Raw genomic sequence first — 27,669 nt, 5'->3', positions numbered from 1 at the left:
GACGGGGCTGACGTCCTTCTCCTGGTGGCCGGAGGGCAGGACAGGCTGACGTCCTTCTCCTGGTGGCCGGGTGTGGCGCTCGGAGGGCAGGACGGGCTGACGTCCTTCTCCTGGTGGCCGGTGTGGTGCTCAGAGGGCAGGACGGGGCTGACGTCCTCCTCCTGGTGGTCGGGTGTGGTGCTCGGAGGGCAGGACAGGGCTGACGTCCTCCTCCTGGTGGCCGGAGGGCAGGACGGGGCTGACGTCCTTTTCCTGGACGCCTCTGCCTTTGACACTGGACTTTGGGCCCAGCAGGCCGTGGGCCGATGTTTGTTGAGTGGAATTGTTTAATGTTTATCTGCTGACCACCCGCCCCGTCCTCCCCTGGATCCTGACCGGGGAGGTCCAGTCTCTGGAGGCCGGACCCCGGCTTCCCTCCTCGTGTTGACACTAGGCCATGTGGCTGCAGGGTCACCACCGCATCGGTGCCACAGAGCAGTGGCTAAATGCTGACTTCTGAATGGGAAAAGCAAAGCTTTACACAGACCCACCCTCCCTTACCCACCCTGTGAGTTCCTGCTGACCGTGTCCGTCTGAGACACCCTCCTCACTTGCCGTCCACTCGGGGAGGTCCTAACGAGCGAGCCTGTGGCTTTGTTTTGTCACCTAGACGTCTGCCCGGCCTTCCTGCCCACAGGGCGGGCGTCACACTGGGCAGGCTTGGTTCACACCTGGCTGCCGGCTTCCTGGGATGTTCCAGACGTTTACCTCTGAACTGTGTCCCCTGACCGGGTCAGAGGGACTGTGGCGTGTGCGTCAGGGACCTGGAGCCTCGGCAAACTCGAGTCCGGCTTCCTGCAACGGGTGTGCCGCCCCCTGCTTTCTGTCCCTCGGGGTCCTGGGTCCTGCCTGCTTCCCCTTCCCTGTGCTTGCCCTGTGACCACTGCCACTGGAGACTGGACCCGGTGGGGGGACTGGGTGGGCCGGGTGTGAGGACTGGGTGCCGTGCCCTAGGACAGTGGTCTCCAACCTTTTTTGGGCCACGGACCGGATTAATTTCAGAAAATATTTTCACGGACCGGCCTTTAGGGTGGGACAGATAAATGTATCACGTGACCGAGACAAGCGTCAAGAGTGAGTCTTAGACGGATGTCACAGTAGGAATCTGGTCATTTTTAAAAATAAAACATCGTTCAGACTTAAATATCAATAAGACAGAAATAATGTAAGTTATTTATTCTTTCTCTGCGGACCAGTACCAAATGGCCCATGGACCGGTAGCGGTCCGTGGCCGGGGGGTTGGGGACCACTGCCCTAGGGTATGCCGGGGGGGGGGGGAGCATGGTGGTGGCCGTCCCCGTGCTGGGCGGGCGGCACCAGGCAGGTCCAGTCCAGGGGCTGCGTCTCGGCCGGAAGAGCCTCTCACTCACCGTGACCCAGATGCCTGGCACACCCCAGTGCCCAGCCTTACAGAGGCTTCTGGGGTTGGGGTCCGCAGACCACTGGAAGGGGCGACGCCTGACTCAGTGTCCCCAGAGCCCGCGCCAGCCGCAGGTGGGAGGGGACCCGCTGGCAGGCCGGTGTGAGCCCAGGTCGCAGGGCAGGGCCTTTGGTGTCTGCGGCTCCACACTCTCCGCCCCACACCCGGGGCGGCTCCCTCCGTCCGCTCTGTGTCCTTCCCACCTCAGACGTGCCTCCCGCCCCTTCTCCTGCCGTCTGGATGCGGGGCCCTGCCTTGTCCTGCGCACGGGGCCCCGTAGGAGTCCTGAGTGTGCGGCCGCCCGGGTTGGTGAGACTTCCGGAAGTCCAGGAACACTTTCTGCTCCTGGGACGACCACACCGGCCTCTGTCCTCTCACATGTGAACACGTGGACGTGCAGGAGAGATGGTGGGGGGGTGGGGGGAGGCAGAATGCTGAGAACGGAGCTCAGGGTGCCCCGCTGGACGGTGTGTGGACACGGTGTGTGGACAGCGCTCCTGCGGCCGTTTTCCGTGTTGGGAGAGCCCAGCAGGCCTTGGCCGGTCTTGTCATCTTGTCCTGAAGGGAGGGGTGTGTGCCCTGCGCTTTGCTAGGTCCTTTCCCCGCCTGGTCTCCCCAGCAGCCTGCGCGGTGGTGTGTTCATCCCCGTGTTACGGAGGAGAGAAGGGGTGCTTGGAGGTGACCTGGGTCGGTGTCCATGACACCTGAGTGATGCTGGTCCGCTGTGGTTCTAGGGAAATCCGCCCTGACCCCAGCAACGTGGACCGCGGCGTCAGCGTGTCTGTCTGCCACCTGGGGGCGGAGGGTGGCCTCTGCTGTCGGCTCGTCAGGACCGGTGCACAGGGGCGTGGGGTCTGGGGTGGGGTGTGCTGGGCAGGGCAGGGTGGGGTCCTGCAGTGGGTGTGGGGTCTGGGGTGGGGCGTGCTGGGCAGGGCAGGGTGGGGTCCTGCAGTGGGTGTGGGGTCTGGGGTGGGGCGTGCTGGGCTGGGCAGGTGGGGTCCTGCAGTGGGTGTGGGGTCTGGGGTGGGGCGTGCTGGGCAGGGCAGGGTGGGGTCCTGCAGTGGGTGTGGGGTCTGGGGTGGGGCGTGCTGGGCTGGGCAGGGTGGGGTCCTGCAGTGGGCGTGGGGTCTGGGGTGGGGCGTGCTGGGCAGGGCAGGGTGGGGTCCTGCCGTGGGTATGGGGTCTGGGGTGGGGCGTGCTGGGCAGGGCAGGGTGGGGTCCTGCAGTGGGCGTGGGGTCTGGGGTGGGGCGTGCTGGGCAGGGCAGGGTGGGGTCCTGCAGTGGGTGTGGGGTCTGGGGTGGGGCGTGCTGGGCAGGGCAGGGTGGGGTCCTGCAGTGGGTGTGGGGTCTGGGGTGGGGCGTGCTGGGCAGGGCAGGGTGGGGTCCTGCAGTGGGTGTGGGGTCTGGGGTGGGGCGTGCTGGGCTGGGCAGGTGGGGTCCTGCAGTGGGTGTGGGGTCTGGGGTGGGGTGTGCTGGGCAGGGTAGGGTGGGGTCCTGCAGTGGGTGTGGGGTCTGGGGTGGGGTGTGCTGGGCTGGGCAGGTGGGGTCCTGCAGTGGGTGTGGGGTCTGGGATGGGGTGTGCTGGGCTGGGCAGGTGGGGTCCTGCAGTGGGTGTGGGGTCTGGGGTGGGGCGTGCTGGGCTGGGCAGGTGGGGTCCTGCAGTGGGTGTGGGGTCTGGGATGGGGTGTGCTGGGCTGTGCAGGGCAGGGTGGGGTCCTGCAGTGGGTGTGGGGTCTGGGGTGGGGTGTGCTGGGCAGGGCAGGGTGGGGTCCTGCAGTGGGTGTGGGGTCTGGGGTGGGGTGTGCTGGGCTGGGCAGGTGGGGTCCTGCAGTGGGTGTGGGGTCTGGGGTGGGGTGTGCTGGGCAGGGCAGGGTGGGGTCCTGCAGTGGGTGTGGGGTCTGGGGTGGGGCGTGCTGGGCTGGGCAGGTGGGGTCCTGCAGTGGGTGTGGGGTCTGGGGTGTGCTGTGCTGGGCAGGGCAGGGTGGGGTCCTGCAGTGGGTGTGGGGTCTGGGGTGGGGCGTGCTGGGCAGGGCAGGGTGGGGTCCTGCAGTGGGTGTGGGGTCTGGGGTGGGGCGTGCTGGGCAGGGCAGGGTGGGGTCCTGCAGTGGGTGTGGGGTCTGGGGTGGGGCGTGCTGGGCAGGGCAGGGTGGGGTCCTGCAGTGGGTGTGGGGTCTGGGGTGGGGCGTGCTGGGCAGGGCAGGGTGGGGTCCTGCAGTGGGTGTGGGGTCTGGGGTGGGGCGTGCTGGGCTGGGCAGGTGGGGTCCTGCAGTGGGTGTGGGGTCTGGGGTGGGGCGTGCTGGGCTGGGCAGGTGGGGTCCTGCAGTGGGTGTGGGGTCTGGGGTGGGGCGTGCTGGGCAGGGCAGGGTGGGGTCCTGCAGTGGGTGTGGGGTCTGGGGTGGGGTGTGCTGGGCAGGGCAGGGTGGGGTCCTGCAGTGGGTGTGGGGTCCGGGGTGGGGACCCTTGCAGCCAGCACGCTTCACTGGTGTGGGACTTACTATTGTGTTTCCCCGAGAATAAGACAGTGTCTTATATTAATTTTACTCCTAAAGACGTGCTAAGTCTTATTTTCAGGGGATGTCTTATTTTTCCATGAACAAGAATTCACATGTATTGTTGAACAAAAAATGAACATTTATTCATTTACTGTAGTCATGTCATCACAAACATCAGCCTAACCAGCCGAACTCTGAATTCCATCGAGAATTTCTGGTAACTATTTCCATGTACAACAATCTACCCTGTTTACCCAAAAATAAGACAGTGTCTTATATTACATTTTGCTCCTAAAGACACACTAAGTCTTATTTTCAGGGGAGACCTTGTATTTCTAAGCTTGAGAAGAATTGCACGAGGTCGCACTTTTGGGGGATGTCTTATTTTCGGGGAAGCAGGGTAGCTACCTTCGTACCTGATGCCCGAGAGTTGAGAAGTCAGGCTGCCTTGGTCAGAATGCTTTGAGGTTTAAGACATCAGACACTTTGTTTGCTCAGAATCACTTATTGAGCCTGACCAGGTGGTGGCGCAGTGGATAGAGCCTCAGACTGGGATGCAGAGGACCCAGGTTCGAGACTCCGAGGTCTCCAGCTTGAGCGCGGGCTCATCTGCTTTGAGCAAAGCTCACCAGCTTGGACCCAAGGTCGCTGGCTGGAGCAAGGGGTTACTCAGTCTGCTGCAGCCCCACGGTCAAGGCACATATGAGAAAGCAATCAATGAACAGCTAAGGTGTCGCAACGAAAAACAGATGATTGATGCTTCTCATCTCTCCGTTCCTGCTATCACTCTCTGTCTCTGTAAAAAAAAAAGAAATAAAGAGGACATTTCAAAATATTTAAAAAAGAATCACTTATCGAGCACCTACTGTGTCAGGCACCTACTGTGTGTGGCCCCATCGCACTGAGATAGGTGGGACACCCCTGTCCTCCCGAGTTCCCGGTGAGTGACAGCGCTGACCGCTGAGCACGCGTGTGCCGTTGGAGGGCCGTGCGCGGGCAGTGAGCACCCCGTCTTGCCCTCCGGGCCGGGGTCCTGTTCTGTGGGGAGGAGGGTGCAGGGTCCCTGCGGCTGCCTTCCTCGGTTTCCACCCCGTCCTGTTCCCTTTGCCCCTGAGTGTTCGTCGTGCACCTGGGAGGGGACTGGGGGGGGCTCCTGCCGCCGTCGGGCATTTGGGACCCCCCTGGAGGCTGAGGGGAAACCTCTCCAAGCTCACAGCCGTGTGCCTGGGGGAATCTTCCCTTCTCCTGGTCAGTTGTCCATGTCCACGGGAGGAAATCTAGGGCACCGTGAGGCATGGTCCCTCCAGATAAGATGCCCTGAGAAGTAACTGCAGGGACACGTGTATGGAGCTTCGGCTGCGCACGGTTGGGCTTGACCTGTGACATCTCACAGGAGGTGGGGGCTGTAGGGTCCCCGTCCTGTCGCACGGCAGACACCCCGTGTGCTATGAGAGCAGCTTGTCGAGGCCCCACATCGGTTTTGGGGGCTGGTCAGGCAGGGAGCATGGGGATGGGGGGGAGGGGGTGTGGGGCGACAGGGTGCGGTGGGGACTGTGGCAGGCCTGAGGCCAGGCCCCTTCTGTGGAGGTGGGCTAGCCAGCCGCTGGTCACAGTGTGGACCGAGCCAGGAGGTCGGGTCTTCGGACGTCTCAAGAGAGCTTGGAAATCGGCCTTGCCCTTGGCGTCCCTCGGTTCAAACAGTGGGCGTGGAGAAGCGGCGTGGCCCGGGCACAGAGCAGACGGGGGGGACCCAGAGCCGGGCAGCTCGGCCTGTGAGCCAGCGGCGTCCTCTCCCACGGGCGCGAGGGTGTCCGCGTGGGGCGCCAGGGTGTCCGCGTGGGGCGCCAGGGTGTCGTGTGGGGCGCCAGGGTGTCCGCGTGGGGCCGGCGTTGGGCTTGACGCGGAGCGTGTCTTTGTGGAGCGTGTGAGCCCTGGGTCTCCAGAGTCCTCACCCGCTGGGCTCTGCTTGTCCCGACAGCCTGACACCAGGGTGTAGTCGCAGGTTCCGACTCAGAGCCGCAGCTGTCCACCTCGGCACCTCGGGGCCCGGGAGTCTCAGGGTCAGGTGGAAAGACAGCAGAGTCCTGGGAGGCCGGGTGGGTGGGGATTTGCCCCCGCCCCCAGCACGGGGAGGAGGCGGGGGCAGGAGTGAGTCGGGACCGGGAGCCGATCGGGACCGGGAGCCGCGGCCGAGCTGGTCACGCGCTGCCCTGAGCCTGCTGGGAGCCAAGGCCGAGGCACAGCCCGAAGCACACGTGTGCATCTGGGGCAAGCCTGGCTCACCGCGCAGCTCACCCGCGCGGCCACGTGACCCTGGTCCTTCGGCTCACCCGCGCGGCCACGTGACCCTGGTCCTTCGGCTCACCCGCGCGGCCACGTGACCCTGGTCCTTCGGCTCACCCGCGCGGCCACGTGACCCCGGTCCTTCGGCTCACCCGTGGCCACGTGACCCCGGTCCTTCAGCTCACCCGCGGCCACGTGACCCTGGCCCTTCGGCTCACCCGCGCAGCCACAGGACCCTGGTCCTACAGCTCACCCGCGCGGCCACGGGACCCCGGTCCTTCATCTCACCCGCGCGGCCACGTGACCCCGGTCCTTCATCTCACCCGCGCGGCCACGGGACCCCGGTCCTTCAGGCCTCGGTGCCCCTTCCCGACGTGGGGACGCCCGCCTCCTTCGCAGGGCGCCGAGGGCGCTCCCTTCCGTGGCCCAGGGAGTTAACTGCGTCCCGCGCCCCCTCTGCTGTTACAGGGAACACCTTCAGCACCCTGGCTGGGCTGGTCTTCGACTGGACTATCCTGAAGGACACGGAGGACAGCCGGTTCTCAGACTCCCACAACGCGCTGAGGTGAGAGATGCCGGACTTGGGAATGGGGGTGTCACTCGGCTCCGAGCGGGCCGGGGGCTTTCGTCCTGACGCTGTCACGGGGGGCGGGGCCCATTCTGCTGGCCAGCGTCCCCCTGGACTGCGGACGGAGCGGCGTCCGGCCTGCCCAGCCGTGTGGGGACGTGCCCGCTGGCGCAGCGCTGCTCTGTGGCGTCCGCTGCAGAAGGGAGCGCGCATCCCAGGAGTGGGGTGCAGGGAGGGTCTGCGGGGCCCAGAGGGCCGCCCTCCTGCTGGGGGACGTGCCCGCTGGCGCAGCGCTGCTCTGTGGCGTCCGCTGCAGAAGGGAGCGCGCATCCCAGGAGTGGGGTGCAGGGAGGGTCTGCGGGGCCCCAGAGGGCCGCCCTCCTGCTGGGGGACGTGCCCGCTGGCGCAGCGCTGCTCTGTGGCGTCCGCTGCAGAAGGGAGCGCGCATCCCAGGAGTGGGGTGCCGGGAGGGTCTGCGGGGCCCCAGAGGGCCGCCCTCCTGCTGGGGGTCGGTGAGCAGGGAGGTCGGCTCCCAGCAGTGCCAGCCTTCCTCGGTGCGAGCGGCTGCGTCTGGGACGGGGAGACAGGTGGGCTCCTTACCTGTGTGACTCAGTCACTCTGCCCGCGCCCGGCAGCCCCGAGGGCTCACACAATGTTGATGCCCTTTTCAGACGAAACGGAGTTTTAAGCCACGTGCTTCAGCTGGTAAATGGTGGGAGCAGGATTTGAACCGAGGCCTGTGTGAGCCTTCACTGTGCAGCGTGGCCGCCACCGCCTCGGCTGTTGGCCTCTGAACTGGGCGGAGTGAGGGGCTCGTTCCCGAGACACTCGCTGTGCGGGCAGCCGCCATGCACTGTGTGGTTGGCGTTACCGCCCGGGGACCAAGCACGCATGGAACATGCCCGTCCCTGCTGAGCGTCTGTGGGCTCAGACCCAGGCCCGGCTCTACCCAGTCACACGCATGGCCTCCTGCTGGTCAAATAAACTTTCATATATATACACACACATATATATATATACACACACATACATATATATATATGTATATCTTGTATTTTTCTGAAGTTGGAAACGGGGAGGCAGTCAGACTCCCGCATGTACCCGACCGGGATCCACCCAGGACACCCACCAGGGGGTGATGCTCTGCCGCAATCAGAGCCACTCTAGCGCCTGAGGCAGAGACCACAGAGCCATCTCCAGTGCCCGGGCCATCTTTGCTCCAATGGAGCCTCACTGCAGGAGGGGAAGAGAGAGACAGAGAGGAAGGAGGGGGGGAGGGGTGGAGAAGCAGATGGGCGCTTCTCCTGTGTGCCCTGGCCGGGAATCGAACCCGGGACTCCTGCACGCTGGGCCGACCTCTACTACTGAGCCAACCGGCCAGGACCCAGATAAGTTTTTAAAGAATACAGTACCCCCCCCCCCCCAAATAAAAGAGTACAGCCCTGTGCAGGGAGGACGCCTTAATTAAAAAAAAAACAAAAAACCTTGCTGCAAGTTCGGCACCAAAGCTGGTTTCCTAGACCGTGGTTTTCGCGGGTGCTCTGCAGGAGATTGTAGAGCATGCCACACCCTACTGTCTAGTCGGGGACACTGGCCTCTCGTCCCTTAGGTTGTCAAATAAGAAAGTGACAACAGCCAGCACAACAACAGTCTGGTGTGAATGATTCAAAGTTATACCTGTTGTGGGTTTTTTTGTGTTTTTTTTTGTCAGATTGGCAAACACGCTGTATTTCTGGGTGTGCCAGGGGACGGGAAGGGTTGAACGCCGCTGGCCTGACCCATTTGCGAGCAGGGTGCCGGCCTGCAGGGGCCCTCGCCCTGGTGACGTCCGTGTGCCCACACTTCCACGGGGGGCGTTTTCCACGGTACAGTCGTGGTTCGGAAATTCACCCACTGCTGCGCCAGGGCCTCGTGCGGTTGGGCCGGTCTCCCCAACCCTCTCCCTCGTGGCAGAGACCCCGCCCGGAGTCCCTGCGTCCGCCTCCCCATCTCTGCTGCCGTGGTCTTTGATGTTTGTGACCTTGACGCTTGTGCAGAGCTCAGTCTGGTTGTTGTGCAGGGTTCGTTCATGTCACCTCCCGGTTAGATGCAGAGCTTGGCACCTTTGGCAGGAGTAACGCAGCTGTGAGATTCCGTGGTGTTCCAGCGGCCCCTGATGACGAGTTTGTGCGTCCATCACCGCGGGTCACTGACCTCACTTGCCCAGGGCGTCTGCAGAGGTCCCATCAGGAAGTCCCTTTCTTACCTCCTTGCAGTGAGCCAGTATTTTGTGGGGAGATGAGAGTAGGTATTTATTTTCACCTTTAAGCATCCAGGTTGGGGCCCTGGGACACGCCCGGGCCTCGTGACAGCATCTCCACGCAGACACCCTCGCCTGGCCTTGCACACCAAGCACCCTCCTGGGTCCCGGCTCCTCGGGGACTGGACCCTCAGTCCCGCTTCCTGGTGGAGCTCTGGACTTGCCGGTGTCCTGTGAACCTGGGGACATCGGCTCCATAGTCATCTGGATGCTTGGCCTGGCCTTGTCACTTCCTCCCGTGGCTGGAGTCAAGGACTGTAACCCAGGGGTCCCCAAACTATGGCCCGCGGGCCGCATGCGGCCCCCTGAGGCCATTTACCCGGCCCCTGCCGCACTTCCGGAAGGGTCACTTCTTTCATTGGTGGTCAGTGAGAGGAACACATTGACCATCTCATTAGCCAAAAGCAGGCCCATAGTTCCCATTGAAATACTGGTCAGTTTGTTGATTTAAATTTACTTGTTCTTTATTTTTAATATTATAGTTGTTCCCGTTTTGTTTTTTTACTTTAAAATAAGATATGTGCAGTGTGCATAGGGATTTGTTCATAGTTTTTTTTTTATAGTCCGGCTCTCCAACGGTCTGAGGGACAGTGAACTGGCCCCCTGTGTAAAAAGTCTGGGGACCCCTGCCGTAACCCACCCACACAGCAGCCTCCTCTCCGTCACATGGAAGTCACTGCTGTGTCTCCTCGGAGGCTGGCCACGTGGTCAGCACACTGGGTATTCAGGAGGGCTCTTTCTGCGCCCTCAGGCCTGTTTCCCCGCCGTGAGCTTCCAGTGGCTCGCATGGGAGCCTGCTGTTAACAACACCCGGGCGCGGAGGCCTGTGGGAGCCAATGTGCTGGATTTCCGTTACCCTCGGTGTGTGACAGACACCTGGTCAGACGGGAGAACAAGAGCGTGTCCCCGGGCGGGAGGGGAGGCTTGTTTGTGAATTACAGGCTGAGTGAGAGACCGTTTCCAGAGGGACCCTCAAGGCGGCGAGCTTTCCAACTCACACCCTGCCCCCCCCACTTCAACTTATGCCCCCACCCCGGGCTTCTCCCCACAGCCTGACCCCAGGAGGGATAAGTTGCTCTGTGATTCCTGGGCCTGATGATTTGGGGTGGGGGTCACTGAGACTCTTTCCCCGGAGGTCAGAGCTGACCCAGGGTGGCCCTGGGGAGTGGGACGGGCATTTCTGACACCCTCCCAGCGGGCTCGGTCTCCATGGGCCTGGGTCTTGCTCATCCGTGAGAGGGAAGCGTTTCTAAACGAAGTGGGTGATGCTCAAGTTAGTGCCTGTCATAACCACCTGTCGACTTAATGATAAAATGTGGATTGCCACGGTCCATGCCAACGAGGGCCTGGACCCGGGGCCGAGAATCTGCACTGTTCACAAGGATGTTGGTTCTTGTCGGAAAATGGCTGAGAGATTAAACTGCTGCCCCGAGACAAGTCTTTGGTGCGGACTCTGGACGCCAAGTCCTGTGGGGGCAGAACGCTGCCCGCAAGCACTGGTGAGATTGTAAAGGAAACAGCTGAGCCCTGTGGCCTTTTCCTGCATACCTGAAAGCTATTAGTTCTGCACCCGAATCCATTCTAGGCTAATGTGACCCAGGCTCTGCTAATTTGCTTGATGAGCAAAGAGACCAATAAGTACGATAAGGCTACAGAGATCTGGGCTCTGTCCTAGAGGCTGGGGGTCCCCTGGACCCATCTTTTCTCGATGTTGTGTCTTGTGTGTGTGTTTTGTTTTGGGGGTTTTTTTTTTGTATTTTTCCGAAGCTGGAAACGGAGGCAGTCGGACTCCTGCATGCGCCCGACCAGGATCCACGCAGCACGCCCACCAGGGGGCGATGCTCTGCCCATCTGGGGCGTCGCTCTGCCACAATCAGAGCCATTCTAGAACCTGGGGCAGAGGCCACAGAGCCATCCTCAGCGCCCGGGCCAACTTTGCTCCAATGGAGCCTTGGCTGCGGGAGGGGAAGAGAGAGACAGAGAGGAAGGAGAGGGGGAGGGGTGGAGAAGCAGATGGGCGCTTCTCCTGTGTGCCCTGGCCGGGAATCGAACCTGGGACTCCTGCACGCCAGGCCGACTCTCTACCACTGAGCCAACCGGCCAGGGCCATGTCTTGTGTGTTTTTAAGTCCTGCAGTGTCTTCCTGTTGTACACGCCTGTTGCCGAGCTGGTCACAGCAGGTTCTGGTAGGAAGTTTGAGGGACACATTTTTATGCGGCACCAACTAGGTCCACCCAACATATTTCAGGCCCTGGTACCAACCAGGAAGTCCCAGTAGACGGCCCGTGTTAGGCTGCGCTGTTCTGCACGTCAGGCCTGATGATGGCGTGCTTTTCTAGAATTCTCCCATTCTTGGAGTCGACGTACATCCCTCCTTCCTACATATCAGAGATGGAGAAGGTGGCCAAGCAGGGGGACACCATCCTGGTGTCTGGGATGAAGACGGGGAGCTCCAGGCTCAAGGCACGCATCCAGGAGGCAGTGTACAAGGTGGGTCCAGGGGTGCAGGAGATGCGGGGCCTCTGAGTGGACCAGGCTGATCTCTCCCCCCCCCCCCGCGACACCCAGTCTCTCTTTGGGGGGCTAGCCAGCAGCTTAGGAGTCCTGGGGCCTTGGGAAGCTTAGGGGTGCGGTGTCCCAGGGCTGACTGCAGCCTCCGCAGTCAGGACTTGGAGACAGTTTGCCCGTTGAGATTCTGGATCCCCTGTGGTGCGCAGAGCTGGGCAGGGCCCGCTCCCCTGCTGGCTGGACAGGCCCGCCCCCTGCTGGCTGGACAGGCCCCGCCCCCTGCTGGCTGGACATGCCCGCCCCCTGCTGGCTGGACAGGCCCCGCCCCCTGCTGGCTGGACAGGCCCGCCCCCCCTGCTGGCTGGACAGGCCCCGCCCCCTGCAGGCTGGACAGGCCCGCCCCCCCTGCTGGCTGGACAGGCCCGCCCCCTGCTGGCTGGACAGGCCCCGCCCCCTGCTGGCTGGACAGGCCCCGCGCCCTGCTGGCTGGACAGGCCCGCCCCCTGCTGGCTGGACAGGCCCCGCCCCCTGCTGGCTGGACAGGCCCGCCCCCCTGCTGGCTGGACAGGCCCCGCCCCCTGCTGGCTGGACAGGCCCGCCCCCTGCTGGCTGGACAGGCCCGCCCCCCTGCTGGCTGAGCAGGCCCCGCCCCCTGCTGGCTGAGCAGGGCCCGCCCCCCTGCTGGCTGGACAGGCCCCGCCCCCTGCAGGCTGGACAGGCCCGCCCCCCCTGCTGGCTGGACAGGCCCCGCCCCCTGCTGGCTGAGCAGGGCCCGCCCCCCTGCTGGCTGGACAGGCCCCGCCCCCTGCTGGCTGGACAGGCCTCCCTCCGGCCTTGCTGGAAGGCGCCCACCACAGGGCCATGGTTTCCTCCAGCTCCTGGTTGCCAGGCAGTTGGCCGGCGACAGAAAGTGCAGGCTCTCCAGGAGCTGGTGGCCAGCGTGCGCTCTCGTCCACAGGGGTCCTTCTCCCACCGCTGAGTCCCTGATGAGGGGTCTCGGTGGGGGTGAGAGGTGGGCGGGGAGGGGCCTGAGGGTTCCCACACGTGCTGGCCACTGGGGCTTTTGTGGGGAGAGCCCGAGCCCCTGGTGACCACAGTGTCCATGCGTCTCTTCCCAGCTCCTTCCTGTCTTCCTGTTTGCTTATTGGTGTCCGTTGAGCTATGACACTCGGAAGTGGCCACTGAAGGCTTGCCGGCCACCTGCGGGGTTCCCCTGGGGCTCTGGGGTCTGAAGGGGCTGCCTCACTTCACCCCCGGCTCCCCTGACCCCCCTGACCCCACGTGAACACACAGACAAGTCCGAGAGGCTCCCCCGTCCTGCCCGCACCCCCGCTCCTGGCCCCGTGGCCTCTCGCCCTCTCACTCTCTCCACGGCTTCTCTGTCCAGAGCGTGCGCCCCGCGGAGGTCCGGCTGCTGATCCTGGAGAACATCCTGCTGAACCCGGCCTACGACGTCCACCTGCTGGTGGGGACCTCCGTCCACTACCGGGTGCAGAAGGTCAGGCAGGGGAGGATCACAGGTGAGCCGCTGGCCCCAGTCACCCGGGGCAGAGGGACGGTCAGGCAGGGGAGGATCACAGGTGAGCCGCTGGCCCCAGTCACCCGGGGCAGAGGGACGGTCAGGCAGGGGAGGATCACAGGTGAGCCGCTGGCCCCAGTCACCCAGGGCAGAGGGACGTAACACTCGCCGTGTTAACCGTTTGTGAGTGTGCAACGAGCAGCATTCGGTGCACACACACTGTGTGTAACCGCCACCACCGTTGAGCTCTAGAATAATCCATCTTCCCAAACCCAAGCCCTGTGCCCACCAAACACCAGCTCCCATCCCCTAGTCCCGGCTACCACCATGCTGCCTTCTGTCCCCATGAGCTGGACTCCTCTGAGTGCCTCGACTAAGTGGAGTCATAGATGGTGCTTCTCATTTTGTGACAGGCTTATCTCATGTAAAATAATGTCTTCCAGGTTCATCCATGTCCTGGCAGCTGCCAGAATGTCTTTTTTTTTTTAACTGAGGCAGGGAGAGAGATGAGAAGTATCAATTCTTCATTGTAGCACCTTAGTTGTTCAATGATTGCTTTCCCATATGTGCCTTGACCAGAGGAGGGCGGATCTACAGCAGACCAAGTGACCCTTGGCTTAAGCCGGCAACCTTGGGCTTCAAGCCAGTGACCATGAGATCATGTCGATGTTCCCGCGCTCAAGCCGGCGACCTTGGGGTATTGAACCTGGGATGTCAGCGTCCCAGGTGGACGCTCTGTCACTGCCCCACCACCGGTCAGGCGGGATTTCCTTACTTTTTAGGGCTGAGTAATGCCCCATGGCATGGGCAGGCTACGTTCCGTCTGTCCGTCCATGGCTGCCTGGGCTGTGTCTGCCTCTGGGCTGTTGTGACGGACGCGGCGTGAACGTGCGTGTGGGTAGCCCATGGTTCTAAGCGTGTCAGATGCCGTGAGCTTCACACTGGACTCGGTCTTACACTTAATTTGCCACTGACTGCCAGGCGGCCTCTGCGAGCCATATCCTCTCTTGGGGCTCAGTGTCTCCGTCAGAGCCCTTGCGGCCTGTCTGTCTGGGCTGTGTGGACAGATGGAATGAACGGGCGGGGATTTGTTCCGGAAATTCTCAGTGCCGTGCACATGTGACGGGTTTCATACGTTGAATGTCTTTCATGCACTGCTAACCCTACTCAGAACTGTCATCAGCCTTCTGCTGAACGTCCACACATGTTTCACGTCAGAGCCCAGACCAGGGGCCCCCAAACTACGGCCTGTGGGCCGCATGCGGCCCCCCGAGGCCATTTATCCAGCCCCCGCCACACTTCCGGAAAGGGCACCTCTTTCATTGGTGGCAGCGTTGCTCACTTACAGTACTACTTCCAGTGACGTGGACGCACGCGTCACAGCTCCAGAAGCGCATCATATCACTTGTTACGGCCAGCAGTGACAAATATGGAACCAGACATTGACCATCTCATTAGCCAAAAGCAGGCCCATAGTTCCCATTGAAATACTGGTCAGTTTATTGATTTAAATTTACCTGTTCTTTATTTTAAATATTGTATTTGTTCCCGTTTTTTTGTTTGTTTGTTTGTTTGTTTTTTTGTATTTTTCTAAAGTTGGAAACGGGGAGGCAGTCAGACAGACCCCCGCATGCACCCGACTGGGATCCACCCGGCACACCCACCAGGGGGCGATGCTCTGCCCGTCTGGGGTGTCGCTCTGTTGAGACCAGAGCCATTCTAGTGCCTGAGGCAGAGGCCATGGAGCCATCCCCAGCGCCCGGGCCATCTTTGCTCCAATGGAGCCTCGGCTGTGGGAGGGGAAGAGAGAGACAGAGAGGAAGGAGAGGGGGAGGGGTGGAGAAGCAGATGGATGCTTCTCCTGTGTGCCCTGGCCGGGAATTGAACCTGGGACTTCCACACGCCAGGCCGACGCTCTACCACTGAGCCAACTGGCCAGGGCCATTTTGTTTTTTTTTACTTTAAGATATATGCAGTGTGCATAGGGATTTGCTCATAGTTTTTTTTTATAGTCCGGCCCTCCAATGGTCTGAGGGACAGTGAACTGGCCCCCTGTGTAAAAAGTTTGGGGGGCCCTGGCCCAGACTGTCCTGGCTCTCTGGAACTGCAGTGTCTCCTCGGGGCCCAACGGTCTGGGCACTGGTCCAGGGAGGTGTCTCCCCTGGGCGGGTTGGAGGGCTGCAGGCCATGACGTGGGGTGCTGTTGGGTTGAGAAAACCCCACCTTAGCTGAGAGGAGCGGTGTGGTCAGTCCCTGCTGACCAGGCGCTTTGGGCCTCGGAGGCCACAGAGACCGAGAAGAGCCTGTCCTGCCTGTGGGCCCAGCTCCCCGCACCGGTGCACTGGTCAGCGGGCAGCAGACTGCTGGCTCCTGGGTGTCTGTGTGTGCCGGGCAGGCAGCGTCCAGCTGCTCTGGGATGCGTCCGTGAGGAGGCCGTGGGGGTGGTCTGAGCCAGGCTGGTCGTCTGGGTGTCCGTGTGTGCCGGGCAGGCAGCGTCCAGCTGCTCTGCGATGCGTCTGTGAGGAGACAGTGGGGGTGGTCTGGGCCGGGGCCCAGGATTCACCCCGACTTCAGGGAGGCCGACGCAGAAAGCGCAGGGGCGGCCCTGGCGGCTCTCAGACTCTGACAGGGAGGCGCGTCCACGGTGGTCTTGGGTCCCGCGCCCTGCGTGGGAGTGCAGTGGGCACCCACAGGGCCCCTCGGCGGTGGGCTCTAACCTTGTACCCAAGCGGCAACAGAAGGTGGCTCCTCGGCCCCAGACACCCTTGCCCGTGGCTGCTCGGACCCAGCACACTGGTCCGCATGGGTGGGGCTGGAATCAGAGGCCAGACCTGCGCTCCTGGCTGTCCTGGGCCCAGGCCCACTGACCCAGGAGCTGCGCAGTCATCGCTGGTGCAGGGCGGGGGCCCAGGGGACTCTGACAATTAGAAGCCCATCTGGAGAGTCAGCCAGGGTCAGGAGTGTCAGAGCCCATGTCTCCCAGAAGAACGTGACGGGGACCTTGGGGGTGGCCTTCCCCCTGTGCTGATGGCCAGTCTGGGGCCCCAAGAGCAGCCTCCCTTGTGTGTGGATGTCTGCAAAGCCTCCCACGTTCAGTGCCTTTGACAAGTAGTGAGTTCTGCATTACTAGAGGTATCCCAGGAGTCCATCCCTGTCTTCCTCGTGTCAGGGTTTTGTATGTAGGTACGGTTGCATCTGAGGTGCGGGGACCCTCCAGAGTCCCTCTTATTCACCTGGAGAACTTTAAACGGGGGAAGCTGCTGCTTCGTAAAGTAGGGCTGCTTCCTTGAGCGGTTAGGACGTGCATCCTCAACACCTGCTGCCGGGTCCTGAACTGTGGGCACGAACACCGAGGATCACAGCCGCCGGCTGGACCTCCCCCAGCCAGGGACGAGGGGATGAGCTGTGTGTCTCTTTAAGGGGTGCTCAGCCCTGGCGTGCATCGGGACCACCTGGAGGGCCTGCTCAGACGGAGCGCGGCCCACCTGGTTCGCTCCTGCGGTCTGGAGCGCGGCCAGTCGGGGTGGGGCTGGTCGTGTGCCCTGGGCAGGTGAGGCCGCCAGCACTGGACCACACACGGAGAACCGTCTGCCCTGGGGCACGTTCTCAGGGGCTCGTTAGAACACGCAGAAGGCGCCCCAGGACAGGGAATGGGCGAGTGGCCTCCCTCGGAGAGTTCCCGCCAGACTTCCCGGGCGTTCTGAGGGCCGTGCCCAGGCAAGCAGGGAGGCCCTCCCCGGTTCTCTGCGTCCTCTTTCTTCTCTCTCGCTGGAGGGCTGGACCGTGGTCACGCCCCTGGGCTCGGGGGGAGTAGGTTTACTTGACGGGAAACTCTTGGCCAACCTGGCTGGTCCCCCAGTGGGGACAACTTGCCCGCCTCTTCCCTTCACGGCACACGGTTCTCCTCCTGTCTCCCGGATGCGGGCACCAGGAGGGGCTGTGTTCAGCTTTGCTGGAGGACAGGACGGGGTGGTGGGCCACTGGAGCAGGGCACGGTCCGGCCACATCTGGGGTTCCTGGTCAGCAGCCACCCACGTGTATCACAAGTGCTGTGACCTCTGCCCGGGGTGTGGGGGACGGCCGGGCGGAGGGGGCGGGGCTGTCAGCCTGTTGCTTCCCCGGGAGACTGTTCTCCGTCCTGGCCCCGGCCGAGGGACCTCTGCCCAGGGTGCGGGGGACGGCCGGACGGAGGGGGCGGGGCTGTCAGCCTGTTGCTTCCCCGGGAGACTGTTCTCCATCCTGGCCCCGGCCGAGGGACCTCTGCCCAGGGTGCGGGGGACGGCCGGGCGGAGGGGGCGGGGCTGTCAGCCTGTCGCTTCCCCGGGAGACTGTTCTCCATCCCGGCCCCCGGCCGAGGGACCTCTCTTCCGCAGCGTGACCCAGAGCAGGGAAGCTTGAACGGACAGACGGACGGCCACGATATTCTAGATAGACTCAGTTCCCAAACCCATGTGGGATGACACCGCTGGGCGGAACCTCTTTGGGAAACCCCAGAGCGTGGCCGAGGCCAGGGAGCCCCGCCCTGGACCCCTCGATGCAGGACCTGGGTTCACTTCTGCGATGGACACACAAGCGTCTGACGTTGACCTTCCACAAGCAGGCGGCAGTCTGAGTCAGAGGCTGTCCTTAGTTTTTGTTTTTGTTGTTGTTTTTTTGTTTTTTTTTTACTTTTTTTTTTTTTTTTTTTTAATTTTTCTGAAGCTGGAAACAGGGAGAGACAGTCAGACAGACTCCCGCATGCGCCCGACCGGGATCCACCCGGCACGCCCACCAGGGGGCGACGCTCTGCCCACCAGGGGGCGATGCTCTGCCCATCCTGGGCGTCGCCATGTTGCGACCAGAGCCACTCCTAGCGCCTGGGGCAGAGGCCACAGAGCCATCCCCAGCGCCCGGGCCATCTTTGCTCCAATGGAGCCTTGGCTGCGGGAGGGGAAGAGAGAGACAGAGAGGAAAGCGCGGCGGAGGGGTGGAGAAGCAAATGGGCGCTTCTCCTGTGTGCCCTGGCCGGGAATCGAACCCGGGTCCTCCGCACGCTAGGCCGACGCTCTACCGCTGAGCCAACCGGCCAGGGCGAGGCTGTCCTTAGTTTTAGAAGGCCGCGTACTGCAGGCACACGCAAAACCTACTGCCTCTGGGAATTCACAGCGGGTGTCAGTTTTATCCACAGGCACAGACGATAATGCGTATTGAAAAAAAAGTGAGAAAGAGATCGTGGGGCTGCTTGGTCAGTAGAGACGGGGTTGCGGCCGACATGCGGGCTCCTCACGCTTCCTGTTGTGTGTGTGTGTGTCTGTCTGTCTGTCTCTCTCGTCCCTCCCTCCCTCCCTCCGGGCTTGTCGTGGCCAGAACTCGCAATGCCTTCGGACCAGTACGAGCTGCAGCTCCAGAATGACATCCGGGACCCCGCGGGAGACCCGGGCCGGCCGGTGGCCGTCCTGGCCGAGGACACGTCGACCGTCACCGCCGTGCAGCTGGGACAGAGCAGCCTGGTCCTCGGCCACAAGAATATCCTTTCCTTGGGCCAGCCTGCCCACCCGGGGCACGGCCAGCACGGGGAAGACCTGCTGTTGGGCAGCCCTGTTGATTTTCTCCCTGAGGGCTGGGCTCGGTTAGAACAGCCCCGTCTTCCCTCGGGGCCTGGAATCAGACAGGTTGGTGCCTCTGCACCCCTGCAGGGGACTCCGTGGAGGGGGACCGGGCGGGAGGGGCAGTGCTGTGGAGCCCCACTCTGCCCCCAGCCTCTGGTGTGTGTACAGAGGCCACTTGTGTGGGGTTCCTGGCCTCAGACTTGGTGGCGGGCCCTGTGGGCCTCCAGTGTCCTTTCCACAGCCCCCCACCCCCCGCTGGAGTAGGAAGCACAGGGTGCCCCCCCACTCTGGAAGCAGCAGGAAGCACAGGGTGTCCCCCACTCTGGAAGCAGCTCTGCTCCACCAGCACCGGGCAGGGGCGTCCTGCCTGCTCTGTCCACGTGAGGCCCTGACGGCCAGCCTTCGCGGCTAGCCGGAGCCCGCCGGCTGGCTCGTCTGCCGTCTGGTGTGCGTTCCTTAGCGAGGAGCTCAGGCATCCGCATGCAGGGCGCCTCCAGGCTGCCCAACAGCACCGTCCACGTGGTGGAGCCCGGATACCTGGGTGAGTGGGGCTCTCCGGCCCGATGCCGCTCTCTGTTGATGACACGATTTAGAAAAGTGAAACGCAAGTGACAGCTCCCCAGACCAGGGTCCCCTCTGGCCAGCTAACCAGCCAGGAGGCCCCGGCCAGCGGCACCCACTGTCCTCCTGCTGGGCCCAGAAACGGTCAGATGCGGGCTGGGCCAGGCCGGTGGCCAGCTGGTCAGGGAGAGAACCAGGGTGGGGCAGAGCAGGGGCCTTTGTCTCCTGCTGGGTTTATGCCAGGGCTCAGTCTGCACCTGACCCTGGCTGGGGACATGTGGAGGGCGGGGCCTGCTCCGTCAGAGGGGCCGTAGGTAGCGTCACTGGGGGGGAAAGGGAGGCATCTGAGACGGGAGGGGGAGCCCACAGCCATGAGGGCCTGGGCGCTGCCCTAGCAGATGACCCCTTGAGCGATGTCTGGGACACACTGGGGTCACTGACACACTGCTGCTTGTGGTCGGAGCTTACCGCCAAGTGCGTCTCCACGGTTCAGGGGAGAGAGCGCGTGGTGCGCAGCAGGCCTGGGTCCTGGGGGGGGGGCACGTCACGGTGCAGCGTGGTGCAGACCCAGGTGGACGGGGAAGTGACACCCGTGTGTCCCAGGGGCTCCGTGTGCTCAGAAGTGCTTCCGGGGCCCCTCCCACCGGGAAGGCCTGTGGGCCCCGGAGTTCAGGGAAGGGGAAGACGGGGTCCCCGATTTGTGGGGCGAGGAGAGACCAGCGCAGCAGGCAGTGAATAGCCGTGTGAGCAGAGAGGGGCTTCGAGGAGGGGATGGCGAGGTGGGCCCTTCTCAGGAGTCCGGTGGGTCGTCGTGGCCCCGGGAGCAGCTGGGTGATGGGGTGAGGGGAGAGGACACACGGCCTTCCGCGGTCAGCGAGGAGCTCGGGGGGACAGGACGGGAGGCCCGGGAGCAGGCTGGCCTCACGGTAAACCTGCTGCCCATTCGGAGTGGAGACGCAGTGGGGGTGCAGGGCGCAGACCCCCTGTGGCTCGGAGCCCGGAGCCAGCTGGACGGAAGCCCAGCCCTGTGGCTCAGACCCCCTGTGGCCTCAGAGCCTGGACCCAGCTGGACCAAAGCCCAGCCCTGAGGCTCAGCGCAGGCTCCCGGGACTCAGAGCGGGCCTACTGTGCGTTCGGAGCACATTCCAGCGAGGGCTTGAGCCTGGACGGACGGTGGGCAGGACCGAGTTTGGATGGGTCTTGAGCCACCGGTGCGGGATTGCTCACGTTGGTCTTAGGGACTCCTAGTGGTCAGCTCCGGTTCCGGGCCCAGCACTGATGGCTGGCGTAGGGCAGCATTAGCCGCAGGTCCTCCTCTGTGGAGGAGTGCAGGTGGGCAGCTGAGGGCCGTGTTGTGACCGACTGTGGGGCCTTCCCGGTGTGGAGGTTATAGATCTGTCCTGCTGAGCAGGATGAGCCCTTCCAGGTGAGGGTCATGGGTTTCTTTAAGGTGAGGAGCGGGGGTGTCTTTTCAGGCATGTGGTCCGGGCCCTTCCGGGGGGGGCTGCTGGGTGACCAGTGAGGGCTCCAGCGGGAGGTGCTCGGTCCCACCCTGTGCCCCCCCACCGCTGTGTCTCCCCCCACCGCTGTGTCTCCCCCCACCGCTGTGCCCCCCCTCACCAGTGTGTCCCCCTCACCGCTGTGTCCCCCTCACCGCTGTGCCCCCCCACCGCTGTGCCCCCCCTCACCGCTGTGCCCCCCCTCACCGCTGTGCCCCCCCCTCACCGCTGTGCCCCCCCTCACCGCTGTGTCCCCCTCACCGCTGTGCCTCCCCCTCACCGCTGTGCCCCCCCTCACCGCTGTGCCCCCCCTCACCGCTGTGTCCCCCTCACCGCTGTGTCCCCCTCACCGCTGTGTCTCCCCCTCACCGCTGTGTCCCCCCCACCGCTGTGCCCCCCCCACCGCTGTGCCCCCCTCACCGCTGTGCCCCCCCTTCACCACTGTGCCCCCCCCTCACCGCTGTATCCCCCTCACCACTGTGTCCCCCCTCACCACTGTGTCCCCCTCACCACTGTGTCCCCCCCTCACCGCTGTGCCTCCCCCACCGCTGTGCCCCCCCTCACCGCTGTGCCCCCCCCACCGCTGTGCCCCCCCCTCACTGCTGTGCCCCCCCCCCACCGCTGTGCCCCCCCCACCACTGTGCCCCTTGCCCGTTCTACAGGGTTCACAGTCCACCCCGGTGACAGGTGGGTGCTTGAGGTTGGACGCCTGTACGAGATCACCATCGAAGTGCTTGACAAGTCCGGCAACAGGGTCTACCCCTCCAACGTGAGTCTGCCCAGGGGCTGCTGCTGGGGGGGGGTGTTGGTTCCTGGAACAGGGTCCTGTGCATGTGGACTGAGTTGGGGATGCCCTAGGGACGCTGCTGGGTCGCAGGAGGCACAGAAGTGGGGTCCCTGGGGCAAGGCCTGTGCATCTGCACCCACAGACCCGCTGGCACAGGGCTGGGGCAGGGAGGCACTGGGCTGCCGCAGGTGCCGTTTGCCCCGTGATTAGCTGGAAGGCATTCCGATGTCCTTGATCGTATTGGGTGGTTTCCTTGTTGGGACCTCAGGGCCTAAGGAAGCCCACTGTGGGCTCTGAGCTCTGTGAGCCCCCACGGCATCGACTACAGGAACGCCAGGTCACGCAGGGAAGGGAGGTCAGGAGGGGAGGGGTCAGAGTGGTCATGCCTGCTGGCTTTCGGGGCCTGTGAGCCTCCGAGCGCCCCTTGCCCTGGCCTGACCTGACCTGACGGCCGCTTGCGGTCCACACTGCCCCGTCCTGCACGCGGACCCTCCCAGCTGTCTGAGACGCCTCGCGCTGTCCCGTCTCCCTTCAGAACATCCGCATTGAGCCCGTGCTCCCCTCAGAGTTCTTCGAGGTGCTGTCTTCCTCCCAGAATGGGTCGTCCCATCACGTCCGGGCGATAAAGAGAGGCCAGACGGCGATCGAGGGGACCCTCACGTCTGTGGTGGACCAGGCAAGTGGGCGCCGCCCTGGCCCACCCCGAGGCCCCCACAGGCAGGAGCGGCAGCCGGGACTGGGTTGAGCTCAGGAGGCAGGGCCCCACGCTGGCCTGTGTGCTGCTCTCCCGGGGCCGTGAGGGCCCCTCCCTGGCTGATGGGGGCGTCTGGGAGCAGGGCTTCAGGCTCTTGTCACCTGTCCCCACACCAGGCCAGAGCCCCTTGTCTTCTCCCTTTTTTATAAGAACCCCCACAACAGTGAGCCGCGCCTTCTAGAGTGAGGGTGGCAACTCCCGTAGAGGCCGGTGTTGGGCCCCTGCGCCCAGCTGGGCACCCACCAGGGGCCACCCACCTGGGCACCCACCAGGGGCCACCCACCAGGGGCCACCATCGCCCCGTCGGCTGTTTCGGCTGTGGGTCCTTCAAGGCCTTCCCACACTTCCCTGCCCTTCATCAGCCGGTTTGGTGAGGTGGGGGCGGTTCTTACTGATGGGAGCACAGGCTGGTGTCATCGGCCGGCCCTGAGCAGACCTGTGGGGGTGACAGGAAGAACGGCCTGGGCCCCCCCACCCCCGCGGTGCCCGCCAGGTCTACGCTGCAGCTCCCGGGGCTCAGGGTGAGCCTCTTAGCATCCCACATGCCAGCTCCCCATCGTAGAGTGGGGGTGCCACACCCCGCCGTCAGGGGCCCCCAGGAAGGAGGTTGAGCAGCACTTGTCCTAGCGAGTGGCTGTCCCAGAGCCAGGGAAAGCCGTCTCCATGGAGATGAGAGGCCACAGGTGACCCAGCGCCCTCTCCCCCAATCACAAACTCTACCTCTGTGACGGACGCCCCGGGAGGACCAGGGGGGTCTGCTTGGCGGGGAAAAGTGCTGACCGCCTGGTTGCCATGGTGATGTGGGGTGCCCTCACCCCTTTGTAGGACGGAGGGGTCCACGTGTTACAGACGCCCGTGTGGAACCAGCAGGAGGTGGAGATTCATGTCCCCATCACCCTCCACCCCAGCATCTTGACGTTCCCGTGGCAACCAAAGACCGGCGCCTATCAGTACCAGATCAAGGTAACGGGGGCCCCCACATGTGGCGGCATGCCTTGGGGTGTCTCCATGGGTCTGGGACTTTGTAGCCTCCTGTTCTCCAGGATGACCTCCTAGGGCCTGGGGAGGATTTAAGGTCGGACGGAGGGCCTTAACGCTTTCTGTGTTTCCTGAGGAGGCTTCTGCCCCGGTCTTGTGTTCTCAGCGTCAGAAAAACAGAAAATAAAACAAAGGAAAGGGAACTTGGAAATCAGATGTAATTCCCACGTGCATCTGTTTCTGTAAAGCATCGTTTTCCCGAAGCGGTGCAGGCTCTTTAGAGAACGGGGAAGATGTCACCAGCCCCGTCAGGCACTGGTGTCTGGTCGCGGATGCCCTCAGCCCGCCTGGTGTGTGCCAGCATGAGCTGACTCCTCGGGGCTCGAGCCCCATGGCCAGCCCCGTCCCTGGCAGTCCTGGTGTCCCTGGTGGTGGTGGCAGGTGTCCTGTCTGTGCACGGACTCCACTGCCAGCTGTGTCCCCGTCTGGGCCCCTCCTGGGTTCTGCAGTGGTGGCCCCTGCCCTCCGAAGCACTGGATGGTTGTTTACGTCACAGCACGTGACCAGGAGCGGGCGAGGGGTGGGAGGCAGCAGCATGTCTGGTCAGGGAAGCAGCGTCCTGCACCAGGCTCCGTGCCTCGGTCTTTCCACTCCGACCTGAGCTTGGGGAGGTGCTCCTGGGTTCCAGGGTCACTACCGGGGACGTGTGTGTCCGTGTCCACCGGCCGCAGGGCCCCCAGGATGGGAGGACCAGAAACAAGGCAGGTGGAGAAAGAGAGAGAGGAGGGGAGGCCACCTCTAGTCGGGCGCTGGCTCGATGCCGTACTGTCTGTGCAGTGGGGGGATGCAGGCCTGTGTGGGTGTCACAGAGGAGCAGGTGTGAGTGAGGGTGAACGTGAGCAGGTGTGAGTGAGGGTGAACGTGAGCGGGTGTGAGAGGGAAGCCAGGCCTGTCGGATGCTGAGACAGTGTCCTCCCCAGGCCCACGGCGGGAGCGGGAACTTCACTTGGTCTTCGTCAAGCTCCATGGTGGCCACGGTCACTGTCAAGGGTGTGATGACCACGGGCAGTGACACGGGACTCAGCATGGTCCAGGCCCATGACGTTCGGAACCCCCTGCATTTCGGGGAGATGAAGGTGAGACCGGGGCCCGGGACCGCCCGGGGTGGTGTCTACCTGCCCCTCCTAACCGGACCTCAGGCTTCATCCAGAACCGCCCATCGGCCATTGGTCTTGCACTCGGTGCTGAAGTGGGCGAGGTGGTGTGGCTCAGGCCCCAGCCCTGCCCCCTGAGGTCACGGCCACCTCAGGGAAGTGGGAATGATGTCCCACATGGGGCAGGGGCTGGGGCCAGAAGGGCCAGGGGATTGTGAATTCTCAGGGAGAGGAGTGCCCAGGACTCCGCGAGCCCCACTCCTCTGCCCTCCGTTGACTCGTGCCCGGACACAGGCAGGAGCTCCCTGCCCAGGGCTCAGCGCTGGGCTTTGGACCCCAAGTGACGTGGGGTCAGCTGACATAGCAAAGGCCCTTCTTTTCCCGTGGAGCCCACTGACCTGCGGCCACGCTGTCTCCCAGGTGTACGTGATCGAGCCCAGGGGCATGGAGTTCGCCCCATGCCGGGTAGAGGCACAGGTGGGCCAGACCCTGGAGCTGCCCCTGAGGATCAACGGCCTCATGCCCGGCGGGGCCGAGGCGGTCACCCTGAGTGACTGCTCCCACTTCGACTTGGTGGTCGAGGTGGAGAACCAGGGCGTGTTCCAGCCGTTGCCAGGTAAAGCGGCACTCGTGAGTGGGCCCTGGCGGGTGGCGGCGGGATGGGTGGAGACAGACTGCCCGGCGTTCATCGTGGTCCGCCCCCCCCACTCTGGAAGAGAGCGCGAGACAGCGGCGTCGCAGCACGAGAAGCGGGTACTCGTCCCCTTGTGGTCCCTCCGCAGTGGTCGGCCTTGGAGCTTACCTGAGCCTCAGGCTCCCCGTCTCTGAAGTGGGTGCCCCCCCAACCCCTACGTAGCGCCCATCGCAGGGCTGGGGGCGCGGCAGGCGCTCGGGATACAGGGTTGGTAGGGGACGTGGTTAGCGGCGGAATCGCAACACCGTGGGACACACAGGGTCCACCCCTCCAGCCCTCAGAGCCGAGCACGTGGGTCTTCCTCTCTGGCGCCCCCTGCGGATTCGGGAGGTGACAGCAGTGGTGCAAGGTAGTTTGTTTATGGCGTGTCCACCCTGCCACCCATCAGGCTTCACAGCCGTGATGGGAAGAGCGCTGTGGGCCACGTGCCGGATGTGGAAGCCCTTCAAGGTCACACAAGGGCACGGGCGGGATGGGGTGCAGATGCGGGTACGTCTGGGATGCTCACCTGGAGCCTCCGTCCTCCAAGAGGTGAGGCCTCCGAGGGACGTCGGCTCGGCTCAGGGCAGGAGAGGGGTCCTCTGGTCTGCGGTTGAAGAAGAGGCGAGGGCCAGTCAGACCGCTGAAGTAAGGATCAAGTTTGGACAGATAACCAGGAGACTGGAGAATGGCATTCTGAGGGCGGGGCTCCTGAGCCGGGGCGCTGAGGGGGCGTGTCCAGGGACAGGGGGAGCTCAGTGGGCGGGGCTCCTGAGCCAGGGCGCTGAGGGGGCGTGTCCGGGGACAGGGGGAGCTCAGTGGGCGGGGCTCCCGAGCCAGGGCGCTGAGGGGGCGTGTCCGGGGACAGGGGGAGCTCAGTGGGCGGGGCTCCCGAGCCAGGGCGCCGAGGGGGCGTTTCCGGGGAGGGGGAGCTCAGTGGGCGGGGCTCCTGAGCCAGGGCGCTGAGGGGGCGTGTCTGGGGACTGGGGGAGCTCAGTGGGCGGGGCTCCTGAGCCAGGGCGCTGAGGGGGGGCGTGTCCGGGGAGAGTGGGGCTCAGTGGGCGGGGCTCCCGAGCCAGGGCGCTGAGGGGGCGTGTCCGGGGATGGGGAGCTCAGTGGACCGGGACTGGCGGAGCCGTCAAATCCTGGGTCGTGGAGGGCGTCGGAGGGCCTGGACCTCCGTGTGCAGGCAGTGGGCAGCCATGGATGGTTCGTGAGTAGATGAGTGCGACGTAACCCTGGCAGGGTTTGGGGGACAGCAGGGGGTGCCAGGCAGCTTTTCCGCCGCCGTCCTCATGGTGACTGTGGAACCATTTGAACGTGAAGCTGCCCAGAGGAAGGAAGCGGTGTCTCTGGGCAAACGTCTCCGTGTCCTTCCCTGGACAGGAGAGTCTGGTGGCGGCAGGAGGGGAGCCTGCTTCTCCGGCACTGCCCAGGCCCTGGGTCAGCCCTCAGGAGGTCCCAGGAATCAAGAACAGGGCCGTGGCCACTGGCAAACCGGGGTGTGTTGACATGTGTCCCGAGAGAGCTGAGGGGCTTGTTCCCGAACGTCCACGGCAGCGCTTTTACTGACTGCCCTACACTGGAAGCAGCCCGGGCGCCCGTCCGCTGGTGGGTGGATGAGCGGGGTGCGGTGAGCCCCGGCAGCAAAACCCTGCCCAGAGAGCCGCAGGGAGCGGCCACGGGTCACGTGGCAGCATGGCTCCGTTTCTAGGATACGCCGTGTGAGGCCAGCCGGACAGCCTGGGCAGTGCGCACTTCTGTGCCGAGACTGACGTGGAGCGGTGGCCGCCAGGGGCCGGGCTGGGGGTTGGGGGACAGAGACGGACTGCTCGTGGGTGGGGGTGTCTTTCCGGGGGATGAGGCGCGTTCTAAACTTAGTGGCCCTGGTTGCACAACTCCTTGACTGTTGAAACCACCGACTGGCACGTGCACTTTAAACGGGTGACTCTGCCGTGTGGGGTTTTTATTTCGGTAAAACGAGTATTTAAAAAAATAACTAAACGATGTTGGGAAAGACCAGAATGGTGTCGTGATGGCCTGCAGGGGCGGGTGGCTGGCGTTACCCGAAACAGGTTGGGGGGGTGTTCTGCACCGTGGTGGTTGGCGTTTCACGGATGGCCGGGACTTGTGACAATTCACTGGATGTAAATTTAACCTTAAGAAAAAGGAAAAGAAAACCCATAAAGGAAGATTGAGCTGTGGATAACCACATGTTTCTGCTCAAGTATTTAGTGTGAGGCATACGGACACCTCCAGCTTACTGTTAAATGCCTCAGGAAAGGGGACTGATTGATAGAGGGTGGGGGATGGGTAGATCATGCAGGAAGCAAATCCGAGTAGAAAGGTAGCGATAGACCCCAGGGGGCAGGCACAGTGACGTTGTTTTCCCTAAATGTCTGGAAAGAAAACAGTAAAATTCTGCTACCCTCACTAGAGTGGCTTTTTTTTTTTTTTTTTGTATTTTTCTGAAGCTGGAAACGGGGAGAGACAGACAGACTCCCGCATGCGCCCGACCGGGATCCACCCGGCATGCCCACCAGGGGG

The 27,669-nt window shown here is 63.5% G+C and overlaps 1 protein-coding gene across 1 annotated transcript in view; it reads left to right on the top strand.

The window, feature by feature from the left end:
• Positions 1 to 27,669, top strand: part of NUP210 (nucleoporin 210) — an 89,003-nt gene that overhangs the window by 17,776 nt on the left and 43,558 nt on the right. The window contains exons 4-13 of the mRNA XM_066347172.1: positions 6,703 to 6,799; positions 11,441 to 11,591; positions 12,997 to 13,129; positions 18,475 to 18,633; positions 19,189 to 19,257; positions 21,439 to 21,545; positions 22,099 to 22,239; positions 23,143 to 23,280; positions 24,276 to 24,431; positions 24,870 to 25,065. Coding sequence (XP_066203269.1) covers positions 6,703 to 6,799; positions 11,441 to 11,591; positions 12,997 to 13,129; positions 18,475 to 18,633; positions 19,189 to 19,257; positions 21,439 to 21,545; positions 22,099 to 22,239; positions 23,143 to 23,280; positions 24,276 to 24,431; positions 24,870 to 25,065 — 1,347 coding nt within the window. The remainder of the gene's footprint in view (positions 1 to 6,702; positions 6,800 to 11,440; positions 11,592 to 12,996; positions 13,130 to 18,474; positions 18,634 to 19,188; positions 19,258 to 21,438; positions 21,546 to 22,098; positions 22,240 to 23,142; positions 23,281 to 24,275; positions 24,432 to 24,869; positions 25,066 to 27,669) is intronic.

This window comes from Saccopteryx leptura, chromosome 8 (assembly GCF_036850995.1).
Source record: "Saccopteryx leptura isolate mSacLep1 chromosome 8, mSacLep1_pri_phased_curated, whole genome shotgun sequence".
Lineage (NCBI taxonomy): Eukaryota > Metazoa > Chordata > Mammalia > Chiroptera > Emballonuridae > Saccopteryx > Saccopteryx leptura.
Note: the sequence above shows the minus strand (reverse complement) of the source record. Positions and strands in the feature narration are given on the sequence as shown.